Source organism: Odocoileus virginianus, chromosome 1 (genome assembly GCF_023699985.2).
Source record: "Odocoileus virginianus isolate 20LAN1187 ecotype Illinois chromosome 1, Ovbor_1.2, whole genome shotgun sequence".
Lineage (NCBI taxonomy): Eukaryota > Metazoa > Chordata > Mammalia > Artiodactyla > Cervidae > Odocoileus > Odocoileus virginianus.
This window is the reverse complement of record NC_069674.1, coordinates 48,927,757-48,951,757: the sequence shown is the minus strand read 5'-3', so window position 1 is coordinate 48,951,757 and position 24,001 is coordinate 48,927,757. Positions and strand designations below refer to the sequence as shown.

Genomic DNA, 24,001 nt, shown 5'->3' with positions numbered 1-24,001 from the left:
TGGTTCAGCGGTGCTGCCTCTCTAGCCCTATTGGGTCGCAACACCTCAGACCTTGTGATCACAAGTGTTCAAGCATCTGTCTAAAGGAGTGAACTGAAAAAGTACAATTTCATCTGTTACTGCATCTTTTCCTGTGGGATTCAAATGAATAGATTCCTGTGAAGTCTATATGTTTCGTTTTGATAGTTTTCTCCTCTCCCATCCAGTTGCTATTAGTTCTTTCATGTGTTATTCCCCTCAGCGCCACCCCCCATCACTCCAGAGACCACAGCCTGTTTCTCCAATCTCATCTACCTCCACCATGGCAAAGCTGTCGCTATTTCTTCGGGGAATCGGTCTTTAAGATGGTGTCTGCATCAGCATACCCAAGAATTCCCTTTTTGTTTCCTCGTACATATACAGAAAAGAATCTCCTAGCCTTATAGTTTTCAACGTATTTCTTGCTGTAAAACTCTTTACTCAAAGAAGTACTTATGTAGAAACTCAACTAAATAAATGAATGTGGAACTGCTTTGGGTGAGGGGGTAATGGGGAGACGGGGTGACCTGCCCACCAGATCAGTCTCCATACCCCTTGTCTTTGGCAGCACCTGAACACGCACTGTAGAGCCCAGTTCAGTGGATTCTGTTTAGAACTGTAATTCATCTTTTTAACGTGGTACACAGACATCACATGATAAGCGCTGGTGTCTACCTGCTCATCTTTTAGACCAGGAGAAATCTCTGTGCAGCTGAGAAAACCACTGTTTCCCTGGCGATGTTACCTCTTCTCCCTTGGGGTCTGCCATCTAATGTGACTGTTGCCTCTCACAGTACCCAGTTCTGTTTGGAAGCTCCCTCCAACTTACCATGCACCTCATTTGGAACAAATAACAGAATTTGCAAGCTCTTTTCATTGCTTGACTGTAGAAAAGGACTTAAAGTTAAGTCAATTAATAGAGAGACACCATTTAATAGAAGAAAGATCAGATCTATCACTACGAAAACCAATGTATGACAATTAGATTTGGGGAAACTCCAGAGAAATTCATGACGAAAGCATGAAGGATGAAATGCTTTCTATAGAAAGCAATATCCTTAAAACAAGCACTTACTGTTGTAAGACAATAAAGGACTCAGTACAACAGGATCTTTGAAAAAAGTAACAGTGACATATATTAAGGACTGATATAAATAACATACTCTAGAGTTTTGTAAAAAAAAAAATAATAATAACAAAAAGTGGTTCCTTGTGAAGATTACCGTTGAAAATGAACAAGTTAAGTCTCCATCTTTATTAAACTCCATGCACATGGATGACATTTCCCTGGCCTCTCTCTACCCCTAAATTCCTAGAACAAATGAAAAGTGAAAAAGCAGCCATTCTACACTCTCAGGAAATCTTATCTGAAGACAAGCTTTTACTATTACTGAGAAAGTGCTAGATTTCTTTTCCTCTGCAGCATGATTTTGCCATCTTTTATGAAAACCCAGACAGGAATGCTCCTTTGTAATATTTTCCCCGCTGAACAGTCTTCATACATGTGTTATCCAGGACCACAAACCCGTGGAAATCACTACAGTGAAACATCTACTTGCTTCTCATTTGTACAGAGGGATTCACCCAAGGAACCTGTTAAATGAAGTATAATAACAAAAGAAGTCTCTTTTCAAGGCCTAGGACAGGGGAAGGCTTCTTGTCACTCACCCCATCTGGGCACCACATCTGGGAGAAGGTGAGTAACCATTTGCCTCCATTCCTTGACCGACTGAGGAATGCTTACTTTGAAGACATGGTGCCTCCACTCCCTCCCAGTTCTGACCCTGTCTGGGGATCACAGTTGGTTTGACAATGGAGGACAGACCTTTGGGTGTCTGAAGACAAAGCTGACATTCACTCGGGTGTGCTGGGTCTGACCCTTCAAATGGAGGCTGTTGGGTTTTTTCCTTCTTCTGATTCAGCAGTTTTGAGGCATCTCTCGAGGGTCTTATTCAGCAGCTTTTGCTATAAATTTCCACTCTGGGAGGAGGAGGTTAAGGGGAGAGGACAGACCCCCCACACAGAGGGTGTGGGCTCTTCTAAGTACTTGCAGGTCTGTGATTGGTATAGACTTTGGAAAGAAACCAATAAAGTCTTATGGGGAAAATAACGTCTGGAAGAACACCTTGTTGTTCAGTCATTAAGTCGTGTACGACTCTTTGTGACCCCAAGGACTGAGCCCTTCAGGCTCTTCTGCCCATGGGATTTCCCAGGCAAGAATACTAGAGTGGGTTGCCATTTTCTTCTCCAGGGGGATGAACACCTTCTCCTGCTATTTCTTCTTTCATGATTTGGTGAACCCTTCCACCAGGAACAGCTTCTGTTGTGAGCACTCCAGGATTCAAAAGACTTGGTCACATCCTACCCGAGGTCCCCAAGGAGGGCAAGAGGCGATACCTGTGGCACAGTTATCGCAAAATGATAAGGCAAAAGGACGAGGAAACAACACAGAATCCGGAGTCTGGAGGGTCTGAGGGCAAGGAGACAACACAAATCAGGGGGAAAAAAATCAAATTAAGGTTGTAATTATTCTGCCTCCTATATGAACTTGCTGCCTTGCCCTGGGGTGTTCCTACCTTTCTTCTACTTTTTCTTCTTCTACCATTTCAAGCTCAGTCTCTAACTGAAGACTCATCATATTATTTATTTTTTTCTTAATTCAAGGAAGAGAGTGGCATGAAAAGAAAACTTATCTCCAGACTGAGAAAAGCCAAGAATTTCAGCATCCATTCAAAAAAGCTTTTGGAGTGCAGGCTCTCGTTCACGCTGGTTTTGTATCTGATAAACTTTTCATTCAATTTGAAGCTCAATGTGTCTGAAATCCAATGAAGTGAACCAAGCAAGGGATGTCGTCCAAACATGTTGAAGCACTTGTGGGTGAATCTCGGTCTTTGTGTGTGTGCTTCTGCTCCTGTGAGAAGCCTCAGTCTCAGGCAGACTCCAAACTGCCAACCCAACAAGGCAAATAATAATTACTCCTAATGGCAATAATAATTATGGAATGCGGCGGACCCAATATAAGGTTGATTATCTGTGGCTTTGGTGGGGCAGCCAAAGTTTCACACACTGTTTTTATAAAAATCAATCTCTCTCTCTGTCTCTGTCTCTCTCTCTCTCACACACACACACAAATACACATACACATTTGCCAAAAGAGATCTGGACAAACTCATTCCTCGGGTTTCCTACAAAGTGCTTGACTACAGACCTAAATTAAATAAATAGCGGCTATCCACACATGAGGGGGGATTTGGACATGCTGAGTAATTGACACCACACACACACACACACACACACACACACACACACACACACACAGTCTCCCATTTTCCTTTTAGTTAAGTTTTAAACTTTCTCCAATTCCAGACTTCTACTGAGAGCCATGGCCAAATGTCAGACATGATGAATAATTGGAGGTATTCTTCCTTCTTTCTAAGGGAGATGGGAAGGAACGAGGGAGGAAAGAAAGGAGAGAGGAAGAAAAGAAAGCTAGGGTCCTAGATGAATGCCCTGCCATACCCATTCCACCTCAGCTATGAATCAGAATCTCCCGACAGATCAAAGCCTTCTGTGGTGAAGCCCCAAGCCTATGGTTAGTGCCACAGCCAGTTATCTATGAGATATTCACCCTGCTTCTCCCAGGAAGGGGGTTACATGCTGAGCTGTGGCTCTCTCTCCCCCATTCTAGATCTGGCTGTCACCACCTCCCAGGGACATCCGCATTAGCACTTAGGTATCTCACCCCACACACCAATGATGTCAAGGTGTCAGAGAAATAAAAGTGGCTGCTCCTGAAAACATAATCCATCAACAAATAGTCATTTTGTAGATAATGAGGAATTGTTTCAATTTTCTGAAAAACTAGGTTAAGGGTCTAATGCGAATCTATATGAGTTTTTTTTTTTTCCTTTTAAAATTTATTATGCTTGTTAATCACTGTGACTATTCTTTAAAAGTGGTTGCAAGGGGCTGGTGTAGTTTTTTGTCATGTAAGAAGGGGTTATAAAGGACATTTAGGACATGCCATGTGGAATACACAGAATATACCTGGAAAATTTCTTCAAAGGTTTTGAATAATGTTATATACATGTCAAATGGCTTAAATGATGTTCCAGTAAAGCAAATTGTTATGAAGTGGGTGTATACATGTATGTCACTCACACACACACAATTTTCATTTGGATAAAATTGGACATTAAAATTCCCCAGTCTCCTTTATTAATATACAATTTAGTTAAGATTATTTTTAAATTCATTCTTTCAAAATTTTAGAGAGGCTGTGATTTGAAATAAGCATCTATAAATTTGCAATTTTGTTTTGTCATTAAAAAATACACCCTGACTCAATATAGGGTTACAGAAAGCTTCAGGGGTAGACTCTAGCTTCACTGAGTCTGCAACTTCAACAAAAATGGCATCCCTCATACTCCCCAAATACTGCTGCAGTGGAAGCAGACCCTACTTCTCTTCAATCCAGCACTTTATTGCTTATCTCTTTAGGCATTCAATTTGAAGCAAGACTCTCAAGTGGGAAAAAAATGTCACACTAAGCAGTGATCCCCAAGAGCCTGCCAAACACTTGGCCTCCAGCCCCTATAGACACTGAGAACACCATTGTGCATTTGACAGTGTTCAGTGGCTTACTGACTTGGGGATGGGTTTTCGTTGCAGCAGTCATCATTATGATTGTCTATGTAGAAATGCTTATGGGTTTTATGGACTGAAAATAATATATTGGAGGTCAGTGGTAAACTGCTGTATATTTGGCTTATGAATTACCTATCTGAACCAATATATGATGAGTATACTCAGGAAGTCATTTCTGGCATTTCAAAGATTTCTGGGGCCATCTGTTCTCTGCAAAGACCTGCACCTCTGCAAAAACCTGCACCTCTGCAAAAACCAGCCAAGCACATTCTGGCATGTCTGTACCCCCCCCCCCCCCCCTCACAAGGGTCCTATCATTTTACAGACTTTACTGACCTATTCACCAGCCAGAATGCACTTTGCCAAAGGGGGGAAAACTATAAAACTCCAAATTCTTTTAAATGTGTCTGGTACCATTAAGAATGTTTATTGCTCTATAGAAATTTTACAGTTGATATTTACCAAAAGCACAACATACTTGGTAAACAGATTACTGGATTGTCTGCTAAATGTGATATATCTGTTTTTATGAAATTTCTTCTTCCATAATCCCTACCAGCCAAGCAGTATGGTGAGAGAGTGTTAGTCCTGATAAGGAAACAAATATGTTCATAAGAGCTAGAAAAGGGCACTGGTTAGACAACCCCATTTCATTCTTTCATTTTATAAAATGGGAAAGTAGGGCCCCGAGAGGCCAAGGGAGCTGTTCAAAGCCCCAGAACTTGTGAGCGATGGAGTCAGAGCCACCAGCAATGGCTCACCATCTCTAGCGATGACAGTGTACGGTCTCACTTAAATAGGCTTCCAGCAGTGGGTAACGGAAACTTGATACAAGGGATTGCCTTTATATCCAAAATCCAAGACCAAACTGGTTATTTCTGTGATATTCTCATCCAACCAAAGGTAAAAGGTCCACAGAATTTGTATCTCCTTTAACTAAATCCTCCACAAAAAAAGAATATTAAAAACGACAGTAGAAAAAAATCTGTTTGGTCTAATATTGTTGAAAAATACATATAAGAGGACCTATTGAATCATTTACCTTTTAAATCCTAAAATGTCCAGTTATATGACTACATAGTATTGCAATGAGGACCACAGACTATCTGCAGTTCTTCTCTTTTAACTCAGAAACTACTTGTCAATCAGTACAGGTAAGAGTTATTTATACTTCATGAAACATACAGTCTTTAAGAATGGGAAAGTTACAAATAGTCAGAAATGTCTACTGGGATACAGCCTGTTACCTGTACATGCTCAGTCTTCAGAAAAGCAAAGTGCCCTCCCAGTTACGAAGTAGCACCTCTGCATTCCCAGATTCATTTCTCCTAACGTGCTCACCTTGGAGAGCGCAGCACACACCAGTCCTTTCCCCATGTTACTATCCCTTTTGGTGTTCTTGAAGGAATGGTTACACTTAGTCCTGGGACTCATTCTAAACGCAACACTGGGACTCATGTAAACCTACGGTGGCGCGCCAACGCGGTGTTCTGGCCCTGAAAACAGAACATAATGAACCAATTCCCATGTAGGAACTATGACAAACACAGAAAGGTGCAGTTAATCACTGAATTTTATATTAAGATAAATATATATCCTCAATTTCCAATGTTTAGTTATTTGGCACCTTATCCAAGGTTTTCCCCTTGGAAAACACTAAATACTGATATAAGCTAGACCTTTATGTTTCAGGTCTTCTATAAAGTAACCCCCTAAATAGTAAATCCCCAAAAAAGAAGACAGTGGAGGAGAAGGCAATGGCACCCCACTCCAGTACTCTTGCCTGGAAAATCCCATGGAATGGAGGAGCCTGGTAGGCTGCAGTCCATGGGATCGTGAAGAGTCGGCCATGACTGAGAGACTTCACTTTCACTTTTCACTTTTATGCATTGGAGAAGGAAATGGCAACCCACTCAAGTGTTCTTGCCTGGAGAATCTCAGGGATGGGGTCGCACAGAGTTGGACATGACTGAAGTGACTTAGCAGCAGTAGCAAGGGTGCATAGAGGAGAGTTCATCTCTGGGCTGACACAGATGTGGCCTGAAACCTTGGTGACCTGAATATTGAGGGGAGGAAGGGGAATCTTGAGGGGAAGATTGGAGACAAAAGAGTTCAATGGAAACAAAGCAAGAAGCTTTGGTAGGACGAAGTGGAGCTCGTCCTTGGAAAAACAGGGAGCAAGCTTCAAAAAGAAAAAAGAAAAAAAAAAAGAAGACAGTGGGCTGCATTTTTCCATTAAGCTATGTCTGGCAATATAATTGTTCCAATTTATTGTATTACATTTGTATTATATCTTTCACTGTTGTATTATATCTTTACTGTTGTGCTGTTGTTTAGGTGTTTTTCTAGTGAGCTCTTCAGCAATAAGTCACTTTTAGTAAAATGAGAATAAAAGAACAATTTGCTGATAGGATTAATTCAAGGGAGGAAACTCCACAGTCATGCAAACAGTCCTGAGCCCCCAAGGAACTTACCTTCCAAGTAGTTTTCAAAATTACACTTATTATGAAATCCACCAGTCTCTTAGCTCTGGATAAGGTTTGAGAATTTTCTAGTGATGCCTCCTCATTTTACATGTAAGGAAGTCAAAACTTGGAGAAGTCAACTTCATTTGGACCCATCGGACAGTGGCTTGGCTTCCAGTTCCAGCATTTACCTTTATCCATATAACCTGGGGCAAGCCACATAATCACTGAACCTCACTTTACTCAGTTGTAAAATGGGTGTAAAATCTCCATGTAACAGAATTATAAATTTGTTGTGATTCACCTAGGAGTTGAACCTGGAAGTCAAGTCTCTCTGTCTTCATATGTTAGGACCCTTCTCTTGACTGCACTGGTCTCCTCTTCCCAAACATTCCCAAGCCCTACTCTGTTCTTACACATATGAGTATGAGAATGCCTCCTGAAACTCAGATAATCAAGAACCCCAAAATCAGCTCCTAGAGGAAAACAAACCAAAAGAGAAAAGAAATTTGAAACAGGAAAGAAGCAATGAACGAGGATTGTGTTGCTGAGAGTGACTTGTAATCAGCTGGTTAAACTTTTAAAGTGTAGAGGAAGGAAGTGGGGCCCAGGGCAATTGTGCACTTGGCCAAGGTTATAAAGTTTTTTGAGTGGCAGAGCCTAAACCCATGACCTCTGAACCTGTGGTCAATACTTTTGCAAGACTCCCCTCTAACCTGACTTGGTTTCGCTCTGAGTAAGCTTGTCTTTTCCAGGCATATCTTTTCAATATGCTACACAAAAGAACAAGTGTCTAGATTTATAACTGACACAGACTGAATGATCCTGGGCTATTTTCTCTAGAAGCAGACCTGTGCCTTGTTGTTCAGTTGCTAAGTCATGTCCCACTCTTTTTGACCCCATGGACTGCAGCATACTGGCTTCCCTGTCCTTCACTATCTCTTGGAGTTTGTTTAAACTCATGTCCCTTGAGTTGGTGATGCCATCCAACCATTTCATCCTCTATTATTCCCGTCTCCTCCTGCTTTCAATTTTCCCAGCATCCAGATCTTTTCCAAAGAGTCAGCTCTTTGTGTGGTGACTCCTTGGTGTGCCTATCTGTTCTAAAAATGGGAGGAGACAGTCAAAACACACAGAGACACTTATACGGAAGGTTCTGGAACTCTGTGAGCAAGGTTTATGTTTATAAGATCCAGAATTGAGACTCTCCCCCAATAAGACATCACAGGCAAAGTCACCTATCCACACAGGAGTCAGAATAGCCTGAAAGTCACACTTCATCTGGTCAGGGGACAGGTTCTTTCTATAAATCATGAAGCCAAATGTAAAGCAACCAATGGTTGGAGAAAGGACAGCCACTCTCAGGCAGGAATCTGGTTTTCTTAAAAGTGAGAGGATTTGGCCAAGAGATCTCCGAGGCACAGGCTCTCTCTCTACATATCCATGTGCTCTCATGACCTGCAAACTCCCTTTCTGAGAGCCAGGGAACTCCTGTATTTTTCTCCTGAAGGATTTAAGCAGCTGCTGGCAACTCAGTATGTCTACCTCTGCCCTTGAGCAACCTGTAGGTATGTGAAGGAAGCACTTCACACTGTAACCAGAGGCTGAGCACTAACCACCTCATGTGGGTAGATGACTCTCCCAAATGGTCAGGCATGCTCGTGTATCTTTCATGGCACTGGGACTGCTACAGGCTGGAGCACAGGGAAAGCATGTGCTTTGAAATCCAACAGAACCGCACTCAAAACTCTGCTCATCTCACTAGCTGAGTGACTTTGGATAAGTTACTTCTTTTCCTTGAGCAATAAAACTGGAGCAAATAATGTCTGCCTCTCCAGACTCTTGGAGAATGATAGAAAGCAACATGCAAAGATAAATGAGTGCTCTGCACATAGATGATGCTGGATAAATGTTAGCTTCCTTTCTTCTCTTTAGTTATCAGCCTGCTAATCCCAAACTTCTCTAACAAATAGCTTGAGCCAGTAAACAGTGACTTTGAATTTTCTTTCCCAAGAAGACTAGCTTTTACAAACTGAATGTGTCTCCCTCTAAATTCATATGTTGTTTTAGTCGCTCAGTCATATCTGACTCTTCACAAACCCATGGTCGGTAGCCGACCAGGCTACTCTCTGTCCATGGAATTCTCCAGGCAAGAATACTGGAGTGGACTGCCAGTCCCTTCTCCACCAAATTCATATATTGAAGCTTTAACTCCATGTGATGATTAGGGGTGGGGCCTTTGCAGGTAATTAGGTTTGAATGAGGTCATGTTATAGGGATAACAGGATTAGTGTCCTAAGCAGAGGAAGAGATACCAGAGGTCTCACTCTCTGTCTCTTTCTCCTCTCTCTGAAGTGAAGAAGTGAAAGTTGCTCAGTTGTGTCCGACTCTTTGCTATCTCAAGGACTATACAGTCCATGGAAATCTCTAAGCCAGAATACTGGAGTGGGTAGTTGTTCCCTTCTCCAGGGGATCTTCCTAACCCAGGATCGAACCCACGTCTCCCACATTGCAAGTAGATTCTTTACCAACTGAGCCACAGGGAAGCCCAAGAATACTGAAGTAGGTAGCCTATCCCTTCTCCAGCGTATCCTCCCGACCCAGGAATTGAACCAGGGTCTCGCGCATTGCTGGCGGATTCTTTACCAACTGAGCTTTCAGGGAAACCCTCTCCTCTCTCCGTCAATCTGTCTGTCTGTCTGTCTGTCTGTCTCTCTCTCTCTCTGTGTATGCACAGAGAAGCAATCAGGTGAGCACACAGTGAGAAGACAGTCATCTGTGAGTCAGGAAGAGGGCCCTCACCAAGAACCAAATCTGCCCAGCACCTTGACCTTGGACTTTCCAGCCTCCAAAACTGTGGAAAGTAGACGTCTATTGTTTAAGCAAAGATACCCGCCTTGCTGTGTTCCAGGTGAGGAACTGAGACATCAAGACACAACAAAGCTGGCCTGAGGGATCACGGGCAAGAACCAGGCTAGCAGAGGAGAGCAGGGGTGCTTTTCTGCTTCTTGGAAGATGTAGCCATGTGCTCTGGCATTCTGGCTCTGCCCCCTTCATCTGGCCACAATACCTTGTGGTATTACAACTTTTGAATGTTAAGAAACCTTATATTTCCTCAAGTATCAGTACTTAATGTTTCGTTCCACACATAAAACTCTTTGAGTAGAAAGCTGCTGGCCCTCTTGTCAGAGGTAATTTCTCAAGGCTCTGCACAGGATTTAACGGGAGCCATATGGTTAAGTCCGTCAACCCTCCCAGAAAGCATTCCCCTGAAAGGCCTCATAAATGTTCTCAGGGCTGTGAAAGACCCAGCAACTTTCTAACAATAAAGCAATGTTCATAGCCATGATAGTCCACAACACACAAAGCAGGAAATAATGGCTTCGGGTCTGAATTACTCAAAGGGGGCTTCAAGCTGTCCTGGAGAGGGGTGTGGGGGTGGGGGCAGGGAGGGATAAGCCAGGACCTGCTGGCTGTTGCATCCAGGAGGAAGAAGGTTGGCCTGCACCCCGCTAGCACTGGCCTGTGGTGAGCAGTGACACTCTAATTCATGCTGCTGACTTGCGGAGTTTAGGAAAACTCTTCATAATGGGTGTATGCTGCTGCTGCTGCTGCTGCTAAGTCGCTTCAGTCATGTCTGACTCTCTGCGACCCCATAGACGGCAGCCCACCAGGTTCCCCATCCCTGGGATTCTCCAGGCAAGAACACTGGAGTGGGTTGCCATTTCCTTCTCCAATGCATGAAAGGGAAAAGCGAAAGTGAAGTCGCTCAGTCATGTCCAACTCCTAGCAACCCCATGGACTGCAGCCTACCATGCTCCTTTGTCCATGGGATTTTCCAGGCAAGAGCAATGGGGTGGGTTGCCATTGCCTTCTCCAATAATGGATGTATACACCTATGCATATACAGAACAAGTATACTCAAACTGTGAAATGTGAAAGTGAAAGTGTTGGTCACTTGTGAAGTCGCTCAGTCATATCCGATTCTTTGTGACCCCATGGACTTTAGCCTACAATGCTCCTCTGTCCATGGGATTTTCCAGGCAAGAGTACTGGAGTGGGGTGCCATTTGTTGCTTAGTCATGTCCAATTCTTTGTGATCCCATGGACTGTAGCACACTAGGCTCCTCTGTCCATGAACTCTTTCAGGCAAGAACACTGGAGTGAGCAGCCATACCCTTCTCCAGGGGATCTTCCCAACCCAGGGATTGAACCCAGGTCTCCTGCATTGCAGGAAGATTCTTTACAGTCTGATTCAACTGTAAGCTGATGTTTTACATAAGTTTTCTTTCAGCAATGCCTTTTCGTGATGGCATCATTTACTGACCTTTCCCCTGCCTTTTTTCAGAATGATAGACACAGAAATCCTTGAATCAATTAACATTCCTATCTCAATGGACACCTCAAGCATCGACAGCAACTCATACAAAAAACCACATGACTCTCTCCAACAAGCAAAGTGGCATTGTTTTTTACATCAGTAAGTTCTGAGATGTGATAAGTTCTTCTTTTATTACTATTATTTTTTAAAAAGAAACTCAGAAAGGGTGAGAGAAATACAATTTATGATGAATATCAGCTCCTTTTTATTTTTACAAGACTTACTATATTTTCTATAAATTTCTGGCCAAGTCTTAGATCTACATTGCCTAAATACAGCTTCATACAAATAGGGTATATGATGAAATAGCTAATATACCTACAAACAGACATGTGCCAAGACTAAAACTGGCATAAAATCAGAGAGAGGTTTTATATATACATGCTGTTGAACATATTTTCAAATTTCTTGATATCCTAACTAGAATATTCCAGAAAAGACCAGATACCTTCTTTTCAAATATCAGCCTTGGTAGGAACATTTGTATATGCTGATGTTAGATATATCACATCTACACTGTAAGCAATTACTGGCAAATAATGTTTTTACCAATAATCTAACAAGCTCATGCATTTGCCAATTCCATAGGGAGAACTAAATCTATAGAACATTCTGAATACAGGAAGAAATTTTGTGGACTATTTGGGAAGTGCCTCCTAGAGCTCTGTACTGATATCCATTGTTGTAGATCACCTCATTCCATATTACTTTCATTGTCTTCCTAAAAAATTACCAAGCATGAATTATCTAATAACATTGGTCCATAAAGAGAAATAGGTTTCTCTAGGAATTTACTGTTGTTCAGTTGCTATGTCATGTCCAACTCTTTTGCAACCCCATGGAATGTAGCCTGCCAGGCTCCTCTGTCCATGGGATTATCCTAGACAAGACTACTGGAGTGGGTTGCCATTTCCATCTCTAGAAGATTTTCCTAATCCAGGGATCAAACCTGTGTCTCCTGCTTGACAGGCGGATTCTTAACCACTGAGCCGCCAAGGAAAGCTAGGATCTATTAAAATTGCAGCCACCTCAACTGATTGTTGGCACCTACAAAAATTTCTCATATGAGAAAAGAGTGAGAGAGACAGAATTAGAGAAAGAGGGAATTTATACTACTGATACCCGCTCTTCCACCATTCTCTCAGGAGTTGCAGACTTGATCCTGAATTAATGAGCCTGTTACATGATCTCTAATTAAAAAAAAAATGACTAGAGGAGAGATACTGCTTGGAATCTGCCACATACTTGGTTCAAGGCAGAATCGATTTCATCTGTATTTAACACATGCTTGTTTTCTGTCTCGCTTGTCTCCCCCACACCCCATGGCTCCCTCTTTTTCTTTTTCCATCTGGAAAACTTATCTCCTAAAATGCTACCATCAATCAGCCAAAGGCACTCTTCTCGACAAGGTGTCTGCCAGTTTGACTATGCACAAGTAGTCACTAGTTTGGGAATGCCTCCCACACTCTCCAACACTGCGTGTTTTTCTAGCCTGCCTAACCACACGAGTGCAATTTGGGATATTTATACTTACCTCCAGTTTCTATCGAGATAAAAAGCACTACTTGGACAGAACTGGGCATTGGCAATGGAAGGGGGTGATAGAGGGTAGACTGGAGGTTGCCCACGTGGTTTGTCTATCTCGGACTTTTGCATTTCCACCCATTTGGTCCTACGCTGACTCAGTGCCTGCTCCAAAAATATGAAAATCAAATGCTCACAAGGATGCCTACACTTTGTCCCCCAAATCTTCCTTAGGAGCAGGCACTGTCCCCATTTCCAGTCCTTTATGTCAATATCACTCCCAATACATTCAAACCTCTAAGTTTAAATACAGCATGAAGGGGGGACAGTGGCAGAAAGGAGAATAAAAGCGGAATTGGCAACAGAAACCCAGCACTGGTCAAAGGGAAGAAAAGGGGGGAAAGGGAGATGGGCGGCCCCCTCTCTCTCCCGCAAAGTCTATCCGTGAACACGCCCACTGGCCACAGCAAAAAAGCCCTGTGCATGGGCACAGGTGGGTCCCAGCCTCTCTGGCTGGGTGCAGCTTAAGCACGGAGCCTGAATGAAGACTTTCATTGCTGTTTGCTGTTTTTGTTGGCCGGTAGCCATGGCAAACATTTGCAGGTGGCTTGGCCAGATTTTGACACTTAAATATTTGAGGTTGTGATAAAAATCAGAATATTACTACAATATGGTTCTGTGCAGCCTCAGAGAAAAAAAAAGAAAGAAAACTATCTGCAGTTTCAAATGCTCATTTAAAGACACAGTCTCCAGAGGGAACTCATGTTTTAAAATAAGTACTCATTTCCTCTTTGCTGAGAGAAATAAAAGAGTCAGCCATCCCCAAATGTTACCACCTAGAGTTTCATTCTGAATCCACTGGTGAGATGGGCTGCTGAGCCCCCATGATCATCCGGGCAAGGTTTTAGATGGGTCACATGGAGAAAAATGGAAATGACAGGGTGTGGGGGTTGGAATCAACATGGCAAGCACAACAGGGAAGGATCTGAAGCAAGAAATAGCCTCCCTCAAGCTTGGCAATGAGACTGAGTCCTAAAGTGACAATTATCTCCTAGAAAACACCAGGAGAAACACATAACACCCCAGGACTGGGAATAAACGGGAAGACAGTGGGTCGGGCGATGGCACATATCCCCACCTAACAGGGCACAGTGACACAGCCTAGAAATGCCATCCAACTGTACAGACTTGGGCCAGCTGGGTATATTATTCACAGAGTCAACACCCATCTTAGAATTTAGTGCTAACCCTTAAAAGATTGTTTCACAAAAACCACCATTGTATTAACAATGGCCAAATACTAAGGGCCTCCAAGAGGGAAGTTGGGGGGCAGGAGGCAGAAGAACTCCAGGGGAGAAGGAATGCCGTAAAAATGCTAATAAAATCTAGCACATTTTATGTTTTTTCCCCTTAAAAGAAAAATAAAATAATTATAATTAGCTCGCCTAACTGTGAATTGTTTGCCCAAAGCCAAGCCACTGGAGTGAAGGAGTCCCTTGAGACTGAGATGCTGTCTTTAAAACCCCACCTTCTTAGTATATTACAGGTTCTTGCTTTGGACGGAGACGCATTTATTCCCATAGACATTGGAGAAAAAAAGGATTCTTTCACAGACACACTTGCAACTTCAGCACTGGCTTATTCCAACAAAGCCAAGCATTCAAATGGCCAGATTAATTTTCTGTTTCTTGAATGGGAAACCAAAGGTTCCCATGGCAAACTCACAACATAGTTATTACCCACAACTCTCATTTGTTAAGATTTTGTCTTCATATGTCACAACCCATCCTGATGAGTTGAAAAATGTGAGCCACAAGGCACCCTTTCTAGCATATTCTGAGGAGGGAGAGCCGTTGTTCTTAGTACTCCCTCCGGGTAGGGAATTCTTATACACATTTAAAACAAGGAAGGGAAAAGACATACTGATAAAGAGTGAGATAGCTTCTAATGTTTTCTTAAAATCACCATATCTACTACTCAGTGGAATATTTAAATTCTGATGTGCACACCAAACACAGCAAGCTCCCTTTCTTATTTTAAACAGAGAATTCTAGGAACAAGGAGCAAGCAGGTCTCAGCATCCAGCAATATAAATTTATCATAGCTCTTTGGCTTAAGTCACTACTTTTTCTTCCTAAGATCCCAAGCACTCTTAAATCTTTTATTTCTTTTCACATTACTCTTGTGAGGGTAGAGAGAAGAGACGCCATCCTCATTCTGGAGAGCAGGAAGCTGGGCCAGAAGTTTGCATTTCTAAGAAGCTCCTGCGTAATACCCATGCTGCCCGTCCTCAGACCACACTCTGAGTAACAGGGACCGAGAGCTATCACGTGACGCTCAGGAGTGAGTGCTTGTTCCATGACATGATACAGTGTCTGGGAGCATTTGACCTATTTTTCCTCAATGCCTCAGTATTATCATTTTTACATAAATGAGAAGGATAGGGTCTGCCTTCTTTGTTTTGTCTTCTCCAGGAATGAATATGAACCAGTGCAGAAAGAGAGGCGAGCTAATGAGAAGGTATTAATATTAACAAGGGAAAGAAGAAAGAAGAACCATCAGAGAGAAGGAGGACTGTGGAAATACACCAGAGACACGGGTGTTGGACATTGGTCTTAGGAATGGAGGCACATACTCTGTTAGCGAGGAAGCTGGGTGAATGACACTTCCCTCCACCACCCTCAAGCATTTGTCCTGAGAACTACACTCTGCTCCCAACATCCAAGGGGTTTCCCTACAGTCACCTTAAAGTTCAAGAATCTTCTCTGAAGGAACAATGACACAGAGCGACTTGCTTTTCTCTCCAGAGTCAAGATCAAAGAGCTTCTACCAAACAGAGACTCCCTCTACCTTTCTCCCATCAAAAACTTAACTCTGAACTCTAGGCAGTATCATACCAGCCAGGAAAACCAACTTCTGTCTTATTCAACCTGCAGACCCGAAAGCAGAAGAAAGTCCAGAACCTTCCCTGAGCTCCAGCCAGGACCCAGAGACAACCAAGGAGATCTCCTTACCCGATCTGGCGGTTGGTGGAAGGGGCCTGCGTGATGACAGAGCTGGACTGGGGTGACGGCATGGCTTGCTGAATCACAACGCTGGTGTCATGGTTGGGCATCCGGGCACTGCCGAGCTGGTGAGTTCCAGGCCCCGCCATGGCCCCACCAACAGGGTTATGCATCGAGATATTCTGCCCAGAGAAGACAGAGGGGAAAGGGTCAGAAGAGGTTAATGCTTTATTCTGCTCTCAGACTCTCAAAGGCCAAACTGGGGAATCTGGTCATGTCAACTAAATACAGAGTTATGGCTTCTGGCAAGCCATGGATCCATTTATTTTGTTATAACTTACAGCTTCAAGGGGATGAAAAATAACCATTCACCTTTAGAGTAAAGCACATAAGAAAATACCTGGAAGTTCACTAATCACCCTGCCACCTCCCCATGTGAGGTTTAGTCCATATCTGCTCTGACTTGGGGTGATATATATTCCATTTGAAAATGATTTTTTGTGGTAAGTGCATAACATTATGATCTAGTGAAAAGCCATTCAGCACCCTGCTTTGAATGACAAGCACACTTGTTATTTTTTTCTTTTTCAGTCCTATAAGAGTAACTACCTCTTTTTTCCCCCCAGGAAACTACTTTTCTAAATCATAATCTGGGTATGCATGACCCAAGCTCAACAACCTAGGGAGTGAGGATGCTGACTGTAAAAGACAACAGGGTGTCTGGCGTTCAATGGCGAGAGTGAGAGTTACAACTCTCTATTGTTTTTCCATAAGATAAATCTCTAGTACTTTGGTTGAATCATGGAATACTGACAACACTTGTTCACCTGTTTACTTGTTCATTGTCTTTTCCTCTAGAACATACAATGTTTGTGTTCATGACTCTATCCCATGGGGATTGGAGCAGAGTAGGTATTCAGTAAACATACATACATACATGAATAAAGTAGGGAAGAAAATAATGAGACAACTGAGTCACTTGAGTGACTTAACATCCTGTCTTTATTTCTGGTGACTTGAGTGAAGGCTTCTTTGTTTAAAATTCAAAAGTAAGGTAAAGTATGGGCTTCTCAGGTGGCACTAGTGGTAAAGAACCTGCCTGCCAACTCAGGAGACATAAGAGACACAGGTTCAATCCCTGGGTTGGGAAGATCCCCTGGAAGAGGGAAACCCACTCCACTATTCTTACCTGGAGAATCCCATGGACAGAGGAGCCTGGAGGGCTACAATCCATAGGGTCACAAAGAGCTGCACATGACTGAAATGACTTAGTATGCACCCAAGGTAAAATATGCATGATAAAGCTAGCTTAAAAGACAGTGCTTATTTTTTTTTAATTGGAGGATAATTGCTTTACAGTGTTACAGTGGTCTCTGCCATGCACCAATGCAAACCAGTGTATGTATATCCCCTCCCTGTTGAGCCCCGCTCCTCCCACCATCCCAACTCTCTAGGTCATCACAGAGTGCCAGGCGGGGCTTCCTGTGCTATATAGCAGATTTATGCTAGTTATCTATTTTACTTAATGTGTATTAGTGCCAGGCGGGGCTTCCTGTGCTATATAGCAGATTTATGCTAGTTATCTATTTCACATGTGATAATGTATATAAGTCAATGCTTAGAAAAGAATGTCACTGGGGCAACAAGAGAGGATTCACACTGAGGCATAAGAGGGCTCAAATGTGAGAAATTCAGAACCGAGAAAAGAAAAAGAAAGTACAGGACAAAGTTACATAAGTCAGTGGGCCACTGAAAACATCCAAGTGCAGCTCTTTAGCCTAGAAGGGTATGGAAATCTGAGAGGTCAGCTGGACAGTGGGCTGAGGATGACAGGAAAGAAATGGAGTGTCACTAGCAATTTACTAGAGGAAAAGTATCTATCTGTCTGTGCTTTGGGGTTAGCAAAGAAGAAAATAAACAGTGCCCAGGAGAACGGGAAGTGGTTCTTTGAAGTTCTTCTGCAAAGAACAGGATTTCCTGCACTATGTGTTAAATGATGGTGCTAACATATATGGTGGCGGGGGTGGCTGTGTCCATCACTTTGCACCTTTTTCAGGTTTCTGATTTCTAAATCCTGACCACACAGTCTGTCCAGAGTCCAGATGGCAACTGGGCACCTGGCTTAGACTGTGAGCTGACTGGGTTGTCGTGGGTCCCAAAGGCATGAACAAGCTTACACACACATGCACATGATCCAAAGGCTCCTCTTATATACTGGAAGGTTATTCTGACATGGGAAAATATTGTGGTTGGTTAAAGTAAGATGAAAGGAAACAGTGATTTGTATTGGGCAGCAGCACCGGGATATGCTTGAGTTATTTTTATGGGATCTAGAGGTGTAGAGAATCAAATGAAAAGTAATAGTGAAAATAAAGATAATCATTATTTCTTTCAAAAGTGAACCTCAACAAACTCATTTTCCTAGGGCTTAGTGTGAAGTTGTGATGAAGTAAACATTACAAGTATTATGTTTCCATTGTTTAGATCCTTAAAGGTATTCAAATTTTTTCGTCTTGTTCACAGTCACCTATTTTGTCAATAATAGATCTCAGGCACAGAAGGATTTCTGACTTTCATTTTATTATTTCTGTTGTGCTAGTGAAAGTTATCAACAGAGCCATATGATTTTAAAAATAATCTTCTTTAAGTTCATGACAATAATATAAAATGTCTGAACCCTTCTTGAGTTACCTCTGGCATCTCTTTTCTATCACCCCCACATGGAGTCCCTAAGTACCATAAATTCAATGCAAGCATCATTGTTTTCTTTCTGTCTCTTCTTCCACCAACTTCCACCCAACCACCATCATCTTTTTTCCTGGATTCAACAAGCGCTCTCCAAACCGGTCCCCTGTCACTCACTTTGACTTCCTTGCCTCCTCCTTCCCATACTACAGCCACAGTCATCTTTTCAAAAGGGAAAACCTAACACATCGCATACAGACCCCTCTACATTGCCCACTCTCTCCAGTCTGCTTGGATGGCTTCTCGTGGTTCAGAAGACCCTAACAGCACTCTCTGCACCACCTTCCAGGCCTGCATGAGAGCCTTTCGACCTCCCCAGCTCATCTCACACCACCTCCACTCTCGCTCTCTGTGATTCACTCCACCTGCAGGAATTTCCCTGCTCTCATCCCGAACGTGCTCCATATGTCGGTACAGAGCTGAGCATGCTGTTTCTGCAACATGTGCTCTTTCCCGCCCGGCACCTTCAAATCACAAACTGAGCATCACGTGAGAATGCCTTCCCTGACCTCTCCAAGGATGAGCACCATCTCCCCCTCCTTCATGGCACTTTACACAAGTTGACAATTGTCTTTGATTATTTGATTAATATCTGTTGCTCCCTCTAGAATATAAGCATGATGAGAGGAGGGACTAAATTTGACTTTACTCCCCACTGAGTCTCTGTTGCCCAGATCAGTGCCCAGGATAAGGTAGGCACACAGTTAAAAAAAAAAGAGAATGAGTAAACTATAAAATGACATTCCTAAAATATTCAGTATGATGAAATCTTATCTTTTATTTCCTGGGTGAATTTTGAGAATGTGAGCTCTCTTGACTGTTTACCTTAAAATCTCAAAGTATGCTCACAATAGGAGATGTTAAGATATGTTAGATATTAAGGTAACTGTTTGATTATGGGGTTGGGAAATAGGATCAGAATTAAGAAGAAAGCCACAAGCATGGAACATACACTGGAAATCAAAGTCTTTGAGAAGACATTGAATGAGCCCTTGAAGGAAAGTACTAAGAAATGAACTTCAAGTCTTTGAGCACTTTGGCTCAAATGATATGTCCATATCAATTCTTTACCTTCACCATGAAAACCAAGAAAACCTTTGTTCAAAGTTTTTGAAACCTGGTACAAAGAAATTGGTTTGATTTATTCAGAGTGAAGCATGTTAAATGAGAGAGAGAAATACCTTTCCCCTCAAAAAGTCTAGGAATGTTGTCTGAGAATCATTAAAAAGAATAAAAAAGACTACCAGGAATATGCTTCACACACATCCCCATCAACATTTTTAAGAGATCTCTTTGTCTCTGTGATATCCTTCAGAGATGCAAAAAACTCCTAAAAGTTATGCTATTCTTCAAAAATCTCCTTTCTCCCCCACATATGAAATCTGCAAATTCTCCAGCCTCCTCCCACAAGACCCAGAGAGTAATTTCAAAACATTTTGGAAAAATAAACAAGTTTAAGCAAGCATTATCATTTTGCATTAAGATGATTTTTTTTTCTTTCAGCATTACATAGTAACTCAAACATGAAGTTACTTTCTGAATTCACATTTTCCTAATTATGGGTTCAAAACCTGTCTTCCTTGATAAAAGAATGGCATTTTATCTTTAGATGAATTAAATATCCAGTTTCAAAAACACAAAGAGTGACTGTATCTCACCGAGTTATTTTTGTTAGTATAGGTGCGTAGACTTGGAGCTGGTGAAACAACGTCATCAACCAGTGATGGATGTCAATATACAGTGAAGAATCTGGGGGTTCAACCTTTGCTCTTTTCTTGTTCAACATTTTTATCAACAGCTTGGATGAAGATGTAAATTCATGCTTGTCAAATCTGTGGTTGACACAATATTGGGAGGCATCACTAACATTCTGGATAGTAGAACATGGTTTTACTTGAGCCAACTGTGTGAGCTGGCCTCCAAAAATGCTAACATAAATCTAGGTTGCTGTAGGAGAAGAGCAAAGTACAGATCAAGGGAAGTAATTATTTCACTGTCGAGCACGTTGGACTGACCACATTTGGCCACCACATTTTAAGGGGGAAATTGACAAATAGGCGGGAATGAAAGCAATGGAGGCATCCAAAATACATCACAGGAAGAGTGGTAGAAGAATCAGGGAATATTTAGTCTGAAGAATAGAAGGCTTAGAGGCCATGCTAACTGCCTTCAAATATTTGCGGTATTAGACATAGTCTATGTTGCTCCAGAGAGCATAATTTCAAAAAATGGGATCAAGATGATAAAAGCCAACAATAGCTACAATTTGAGTACCTATTGAAGCAGCTATTATGTTAGATGCTTTATAAGCTGCTCCTCTAATCCTCACAATGACCCTGTAAGATAGGCATTACTATTGTAATTTTAAGATGAGAAAAAGAGTAAAACTCTACACCATCGCTAATACCATTCCATTTCCCTCTGGCCACACTCACTCTTTCTGGACTGGCACTTTAAAAATAGAAATCTGACCTTTAGTTGGGATTAAATTTACCAATATGTAGGGATAACCAAAGACAAAACAAGTTGCCTTATAAAGTACTGAGCTTCCAAGCATCAGATTTAAGCTGGTAGGGACTAGTGGACATCTGTAAAGGATGTCACCAAGAGGATTCTTACAGCCAGAGGGAGATGGCACTAAATGATCTCTAAGGTCTCTTCTTGCTAAGATTCTCTCACAATGCATGGTTCATAATTTGGCTCAGATGCTTCCAAATAATTAGTAACGTGATAATTTTGAAAATATACTGCCTTAGGAGTTAAGAGGTCTCTTCCATTTCAGTCTCTCTACCCCTCCTTATAGTCATATAACCTGCATAAATCATTCGGCTCCCCTTGACTTCACAGCCTATCACTAAAAGGGGTGCAGTGGACCACATGGTCTCCATGATCTTTTTCAGCTCTGCTACTCTACATGTCTTTCTATGTTACATTTTATGAGACACTAAATATCCAAACAGACTTTTTAGACTTGATTCAAGGGCTTACAAACATTGATTTTCCTCCATAACCATAAGTTTTTGCAGAAATGAGCCTTCCAAAAATTATAGCTTTCCACCAGACCCAAAGGATCATGATTGAGGGAACAGACCTAACAAAATAAAATTTCTCAAACATCAAAGATGAAAAATCTTCTGAGAAGAAATCATTTTCACCTAAATTTTCCCCCTCTTTAGTTCAAATTTCTCTGCATGTCCTTGGCCTTCTTTTCTTTATGTCCTGCGATATATCTTGCTCTCCATTTACTGTTGTTCTGAGACATAAAGGGTGTGTGAATGGGATGAGAACTGGGGTAATAATGAGTCTTGATTGCATAGTCAGTGAGTTTGAGGTAGAGTGGTAATTGTTCTACATGCATGGGCTTGGAAACCAATATTGAAAAAACAACCTGATGTATATGAATATAAGTCCATACTCTTACAAATAACTATAATTTCAGGGTGTGGTAATGCAGGATGAAGGGAGGTGGACCACAAATGAAAGTGAAGGTTGGAGCATACAGACAAAATGATGTTGATTCCCATAAAGTCCCCAAGTGTTATCTTCAAATCTATATTCTTTCCAACTGCCAAGGTGTGGAGACTTTATAAGCCACGGTCATCCTGACACACGTTTACAAGTTGAGTTGTGCAATCTTAGAATTGTCTGCATCTTAATGATGCCCAGGCAGTTAGGAAGATTTTCAGAACTTCTCCGGTGTAAACATCCATAAACGGCATCCAAAAGATGTCTGAGACTTTGACAGAATAACAAAGGTCCTAACTTTCTGGAAGATTCTAGGCTCTCTGGAAGTGTTGGAGACTCTAGAGGGTCTTGACTCCTTTCTGGTGCTCTTGAGAGCTGTAACAGTATGAGTATTTTGAATCCTACTGAGTAGGTGGGCTGTTCCATGACAAAGGAGACAGCGTGGAATTATATGAGGCATGGCTGGGGTTGGGGGAGAACAGGGGCCATGCAGGCTGCCTCTCTCTCCTTAGCATAGTTGCATAGTGCAAGATGGACCACAAAAGATAAGACATCATCTCAGGCAACCTCTGCAGGAGAGGAGACCACTGGGCACTGTGAAAACTCCAGCTGTGGCGTGTACCTCTAACTGTTTTGTCGGAGTTTGCCACTTATCCGTGGGGAATTCTGAGGAGGAACAAATTACACAAAGAAAACGTGAGCACTGCCGTTGAGCTCAAGTTCGCTTCAGCTCTGTATCATCTGGGACGTGTTATTTGAGTTTTCTGAGCCATAGCTTCTTCATCTCCAAAATGGAGATAATCATCTAGTGGACAGGATTGTAGTGAGTTTCACATGAGGTAACAGATACTCCATCATAGACAGCAAATGTGCACTTCTTTCCTTTCAGTAGAGTTCAGAATGTGAGGCTCAGGCAGTAAATGGTTAATTCTAGGTGGCTACTCCCTGTGGCTGATTATTAAAATAAATATTATAAGTAATGGCTAACACACAGCATGAACATATGTCCAAAATCTCATTTAATCCTTATCATCAATCTAGAAGTTTGGTATGATTATTACCTCCATTTACAGGTGAGGAAATTGAGGCATAGAGAGGTTAAGAGTCCTCCAAGCACACAGTGAGTAAGCGGACAAGCTTGGAATGCGGCAGCTTGGCTTCAGAATCCACACTGCCTCTACAGTCTCTTTCCAAAATATTTTCTAGTGGAAAGTGACACAGCAAAATACAAAGTATATCTGATATCATTTCTATGGACGATAAAAGAAGTGACCAACTGATGCTAGTATATGATCCTGAGAATTAGAGTCTATCTGTCACACCACTAATTTGGATCAATGTCATCACCACAGCCTTCACACCTAGCAAAACCTGGGAATGCACCATTAATTCATTTCAAAGTGATTGATCAGTAACACTTGTCTCAAGGTCATTTTGGCTGCATCGGCATTTCTAAACTGATTACTATGAAGAGTACAGATTAGAATTAGGGAGGGAAGACTGTAGTTCAAGAAGTGTTGATCAATACTTTCACCAAATTATCAAAACAAACAAACAATCATGACTAGCTCACTCTATGATGAGAGTTCACCTTCCTTAAAAGTTTCCCAGAGCTCAGGGAAAGCCTGAGAAAGAGATAATGTTTCTGATGCTTGGATCAAGTTCAACTTCTAAGGCAACTTCTCTTGCAATGGGTAGAAAGGCAGCTCACACAGTGATGTAACCCTTAGTGGTCTTAGCCCACTCCCACA

General features: G+C 42.0%; 1 protein-coding gene across 3 annotated transcripts in view; it reads right to left on the bottom strand.

Annotated features, from left to right (window-relative positions):
• Window positions 1–24,001, bottom strand: part of CREB5 (cAMP responsive element binding protein 5) — a 432,361-nt gene that overhangs the window by 245,809 nt on the left and 162,551 nt on the right. For all 3 annotated transcript variants that reach the window (XM_070467861.1, XM_070467869.1, XM_070467873.1), the window contains exon 5: window positions 16,050–16,222. In XM_070467861.1, coding sequence (XP_070323962.1) covers window positions 16,050–16,222 — 173 coding nt within the window. The remainder of the gene's footprint in view (window positions 1–16,049; window positions 16,223–24,001) is intronic.